We start from the raw sequence: 6,369 nt of genomic DNA on the forward strand, positions 1-6,369 counted from the left end.
GATGTGAAGAAATAAAGCATTAGATAACATAGTACTTTAGAGATTATAGGAGAAACCTAGCTAAGTTATTATCATCACATGTAAAATTTAGGTAGATAGGTATGATTGATTGTATCTAATATTTTGGGTCTCCTTTTCCATTTTATATATAAATCAAGGAAACAAAAAAACAATAAGAAATAGATATGTAACCACTTAAAATACTATTTATCTATGATATACAATATAAATTTACTTGTTGATTATTTTCTTTAGTTATATTTGAGAGTGCATACAAAGAAGAGAGATATATATTATGATATCATGTAGGTTTATTAGCTTATATGTACTCTTGATGATATCCATTGATGTCTAAATGTGTAAATATTTAGTTAATGTGTATATTTATGGATGCCAAATATAGTAATATTCATGATTATCATAGGATTAACTTTAATGCCAAATTAGGGGATGACTTTAGATAAATCTTGCTCAAATTTGTAAATGTTGTCAAGAAATAGAGATATTAGTAAAAACTAGTAATTTTGTCCACAGTTGGGTCCATTGTTGTATACTACCTAGGTATCCACTATAGATAGTCGTACACACTAATCCCTTATCCTATTTATATGTTTCAACATATTTATTTATATAATCTATTTAGTTGTTTATTAAACCTCGGCATTCACACAATTATAAACACATTCTATGTACATAAAGTTTCTCTATTATCATGTCTCAACATAGATTTATTAATATAGTTTTCATTGTAAATTTTATGTTTTAGATTTAAATTTGATTGAATTCCATTTATAACTTTCTCAATAATGATTGACTAAAAACAAATTCATATGATATTTTTCTTTGTTGTAGTATTTAAATGCGTTCAATATATTCATTTTAGAAATCCAAAAATCATTATTCCTCTCTCAAGTATATAAAAATTTATATTTGGCATATTCAAAGGAAAACACATCTATGTAATCATTCTATGAGTATTTTCATAATTGAATAATTTTGTTTTACATCTTTTGTACAAACATTTCAATGGGTTTACCTAGGAAAACACACCCCCTTGCAACAGAATTGCAATCATCTCAACATACTTATCAATACAACAAGCTTTAAAATATTAAAAGAGATAAACGATAGAGAGGTACTTTTCAAACAAAGTGAAGAGTATCTAAGTCTAGAGTTTTAAGAGTTGAAGTTTGCTAAAAAAATCCATTATTTAGATTTACATTTATCCATCAACTCATCCTTAGAAAAGGATAAAATAATAGTATATTATATCCTTGTTGAAATAACTTTTAGGTACTTATCTTTATTTTTATTTGAGAATGCCTACAAGAATGAAAATATATAGCATAACACCTTTTATTTTTTTCATTCGCAATTTTGAAAATGGTGTCTAGATATAGACATACTAGAAAAATTAGGTAATTTTGTTTAGAGTTTGATCGATTTATCTACACTAACTAGGCACGCATTATAGATATTTCTATATTATTATCACTTATCCCACTGATATATTTCATCACCTTTATTGATCTACCCCATTTACTTATTTATAGACAGGCTCTGCCAATATCAATTTAGTCCAGCTTCATGTCTCAAGACAAGATTATCATCGTAGAATTATCATTTGTAATTTTAAAAGTTTAATTATAATTTGGCTAACTCCCATATATATCTTTATTAACAAGTATTGGTTGAAATTAAAGTTATATGATATGCTAGCATATCGTAGTATTTAAATATATTTGATGTATTCATTTCAGAAATCTAAAGAACATTAGTTAATGATTCAAAATATTTAGATTTAATGCACTAAAAAAAGCAGATCTACATAATCATTTTAAGAGTAGTTACATGATTGAAAAATGTTGTTTAATAGTATGCACACAAGTTCTAATAGGTGACCTAGGAGAACATACCCCTTGAAACATAATGAAAACCATTTCATACTATATATAAATTTTATAAGTTTTAAAATATTATAAGAGATAGAGGATAGATGATAGAGAGGTACTTTTCAAATAGAATTAAGGATAGAAGTATGCAATTGTTAGTGTACAAGTTTATAAGAAAAGATCCATGATATTAGATTTGTCTTTATCCATCAACTTATTCCTAGACAAAGAAAATAATAATTTAATTCCAAGGAAAATGCACAGACTATCATCATATATTTTAGATCCCAAAATATTGATATGTTTTGTTGTTCTAGATTACATTACATTATCACCACAATGCCCAACATTCATTATTATTGCATGCACATTCCTAAAATAACTATCATAAATCAACATATTATCATGGACAACATCATTAATTAATATTTGTAAATAATGCTTATATACATTTTATTGTATCGCACAAGAAAAAAATATTTCTTTTGGACAATGATTTATTATGAGGAATGTCCCAAAATTAACAATATCATAATAGTTTTGATAAAAATAGAAAATAGTTATATTATTTAAATATGAGAATACAAATATAAATAAAGAAATAGAAATGCAATAAATCGTTTATTCTAAATAGATGTTAAAATCATTACTTTTGCAAAGAAATAATGTCTTAAATTCATTTCAATTCAGCCTCAATAAAAATGACTAAAGTATTTATTCAGTTCGGCCTCAACGTAGGATGAGGCTTTTATTGGACCAGCCTTAAATCACACACACTAAGCAACATATTAAACCTAGAGAATGTCAGTCAATTCTGAGAGTCTTAACACTTTTAAGCCTAATAATCAAAGCTTAATGTGTGTAGTTTAAGCTGTCCGGCGTCCGCTTTTATTGAATTCAGACTAGAAACAGCTAACAAGAAAGAAATAAATCAAATTGAGTAAGAATAGTCTAAGAGAGACGAGATGACATCTTGTCTCACCAGAATGGTCTACCAATTTAGAGCAACAATGACATATTAATACCCTACAGGTGGTGATGCAGGTGTAGAGCTTTGTCCAGCAATCAATTCCTTTATCTGCTCGTCATTGACATTAAATGCCTTGGCCAATACATCTTGAGGAATGGGAGGATTGGCTCCGAAGATGGCGGGTGCAACCACTTGAACACCAGGGAGCTGGCTGTTAAGAGCAGTGATTGTAGTTGCAGATGATGCCCCCACGTTCTGCTGAAAATGCACTAAGCCCCTTGGAATCACAAACACATCTCCTTTCTCCAGCTTTTGTGAGAACAACACATTATTTGTGCTGATAAAACCAACCAAAATAGTGCCCTCCATTACAAATATGATCTCAGAAGCACGAGGATGAATATGCGGGGGATTCAAACCACCAGGGGCAAAAACTCCATGGTTAATTGATATACCCAGAGTATTTATTCCGGGCAAAGTTTGAACGTTAGCTTGTGTGATATTGAACCCAAAACTATTGTTGGTTGAGAGTGGATTACCTAGTCCCCTAAGCAAGAAATCAGATGCGTTCACTGCCTTTGGGTCTTTGCACACAAAACCGTTGATCTTCACATTAGCTTGAGCAGTATCAGCCACACAGAAATCCTGCAGAGGATCTGGGTCTGATGCATTAATGGCCACGATTATGGAAAGCCATAAGATGCAGCTCAAGGAAGCTTTCATCATTGCTCTGGAAGTTTTCATTTCCAATTGACCAATACCAGGTATTTTACGATTTGAGAAATGGAAATCAGAGTTTGATATGATTGAGCATGCCAAAAGCAGGTATTTATAGAGGGATTTATTGGAATGAGCGGTGAAATATACTTGTTTATCTGAAGATTACGGTCTCCTCAAGACTTGTTAAACGCATAATACACGAATTAGTCAATTGTGCACGGGATAAATTCATTTAGTTAAATGGTTTACAAAGACATAACCACAACTGATTTTCGTCACAGCTACGTATAGAAGGGTAAAGGGACAGAATTAAATTGTTATTTATAGCGTAGAGTTACTTGACTTTCCAATGTACAGAACCGCATACACATTCTCTAAAAACTCGATCTAACATGGTAAATAGTTTATAATTTATTATCTTTCAAGACATCAAAATATAGACGTTGATACCGTCATAGCTGCCTAATTGAGAATATTTGCAAATTTAATGACCTATTCTTTAGGCGTGCTAGCCTTATCTTTCCTTCTTTTCTCTTTAATTATAATTTTAATTATACGGTAGCTGTTAAGTGAATGTCAACTAAGTGAATGTAGAGAAAAGGCCAATGATTCTATCCTACTACGTAGCATGTGACGCAAATCAGCTAATATAGTTATATCTTTGTAAATATTTTTTAATAAAACCGCCATTGAAACAAATGTACACTGATAAAAATCTAACAACCATTCCAAATTATGGGTTTAACATGTCTAATGAACGCGTAATCTTAAGAAAAACAATTTTATTATTTTTCTGGTTCCGGTATGCCCAAATCATATCAAGCTTGTTTACATTTCTCATATAATACTGTAGAATTTTAAACCTGACCTATCCTCTCTCTGAACCAACTGATTAGCAAACAATAACAACAAAAAGAAGAAAACACCAATATCTTTATTGAAGCTTAATTAAAAAATTACATAGAGGTTGTATATATAAAGAATTTGCAGTCTAGAAGAATAAATAATAACTGCAGTTCTAAATATATTCCTAGCTTTGCATGGAAAGCTACTAAGGCTCTCAAACTAAAAAAAGCAAACTACTCCCTAAATTAAGAATACAATAAGTGCATGCACAACATGCTTTATTTACTAAAAACAAACTCATGCAAAAAGAAAAACTAAAAATAGTCCTAAGGATTCATGCATGCTGGAGTACATGCTTTATTTGCATGAATAAACAAAAAAAACTATTAACTAAAAATAGCTTATGCATGGTGATGAATGGATAGCTTCATGTCCAAACTGGAGTTGCATGGAGCTGCATGCTAGAGCAGCATCACTTATCAACATACTCCCCCTTGATGCTGAGAGGGCTGACAATCTTATCTCGTAGTGATATAAACTGATCTTTCGCAACCGCTTTGGTGAATATATCTGCTAGCTGATCTTGGGTGTTGATGTGCTTTAATTCAACATCCTTCTTTTGCACCAAATCTCGTATGAAGTGATATTTCAAATCAAAATGCTTAGTTCTGCTATGATGAACCAGATTCTTAGCTAACTTGATGGCACTCACATTGTCACAATAAATTACTGTAGGCTGAATTTGTTTTTCTCCAATTTCTTCCAAAACTTTTCTGAGCCAAAGAGCTTGTGTACCAGCTGAGGTAGTTGCAACATACTCCGCTTCTGTAGATGAGAGGGCAACAATACTTTGCTTTTTTGAGCTCCAGGTAATTAAACTAGAACCAAAAGAAAAACAATTTCCAGATGTAGATTTACGGTTATCCATACTACCTCCCCAATCTAAATCACTAAAAACTACTAGATTGAACTTTTCAAAAGGGTAGTAATGAATACCAAAACTTAAATTCCCTTTCACATACCTCAAAATCCTCTTGGCTGCCTTCATATGTATTTCAGATGGATTTGTCATATACCTTGAAACAAGTGAAACTGAATAGGCAATATCAGGCCTCGTGTGGATTAGAAACATCAAGCTCCCCACAATACTTCTGTAAGTTGTCTCATCAACTTAATTAGCACCATCATCTCTACATAACAAATCTCCATGAGCACTTGGAGTGGAGGCAGGGTTACAATCAGTCATATTAAATTTCTTTAGCATATCCTGTGCATACTTTGTTTGACAAATGAAAATCTCATCCTTACTTTGATAAACCTCCATTCCTAGAAAATATTTCATTAGACCAAGATCTTTCATCTCAAATTCTTTCATCATAGCAGCTTTGAATTCATCTTTCATCTTAGAACTACTACCCATATACAAAAGATCATCAACATACAAACTTATGATGAGAATATCAGTACCTTCTTGTTTGTAGTAAAGGGTAGGATCACTCTTACTTCTCTGGAAGCCATTCTCCTAAAAATATCCATCAATCCTGGCATACCACGCTCTTGGTGCTTGCTTGAGGCCATACAAAGCCTTCTTCAACTTGTAGACATAATTATCTTTTCCTTCCACTTCAAAACCTTGTGGCTGCTCCACATACACTTCCTCTTCTAAGTACCCATTCAAGAAGGCACTTTTCACATCCATATGATGTATGCTCCACTTCTTCTGAGCTACTAATGAAATTAGCATTCTTATGGTCTCTTGTCTTGCTACTGGTGCAAATGTCTCTTCATAATCAATTCCATACTTTTGTGTGAAGCCTTTAGCAACTAATCTTGCTTTGTGTCTTTCAACACTCCCATCACTGTTAAATTTGGTCTTGTAGACCCATTTGGTGCCAATCCTTTTTTTGTCATGTGGAAGTTCTGTTAACTCCCAAGTGTCAT

The 6,369-nt window shown here is 31.9% G+C and overlaps 1 protein-coding gene across 1 annotated transcript; it reads right to left on the bottom strand.

The window, feature by feature from the left end:
* Positions 1–2,910: 2,910 nt before the first annotated feature.
* Positions 2,911–3,606, bottom strand: LOC131028118 (germin-like protein subfamily 2 member 1). The gene has a single exon (XM_057958342.2). It carries the CDS (start codon positions 3,604–3,606, stop codon positions 2,911–2,913), a length of 696 nt encoding a protein of 231 aa, XP_057814325.1.
* Between the last annotated feature and the right edge of the window lie 2,763 nt (positions 3,607–6,369).

This window comes from Cryptomeria japonica, chromosome 4 (assembly GCF_030272615.1).
Source record: "Cryptomeria japonica chromosome 4, Sugi_1.0, whole genome shotgun sequence".
Taxonomy (NCBI): Eukaryota; Viridiplantae; Streptophyta; class Pinopsida; order Cupressales; family Cupressaceae; genus Cryptomeria; species Cryptomeria japonica.

Coding starts and splice junctions, on each gene's coding strand:
- LOC131028118 (XM_057958342.2), bottom strand. CDS start 3,606: ATGAAAACTTCCAGAGCAATGATGAAAGCTTCCTTGAGCTGCATCTTA.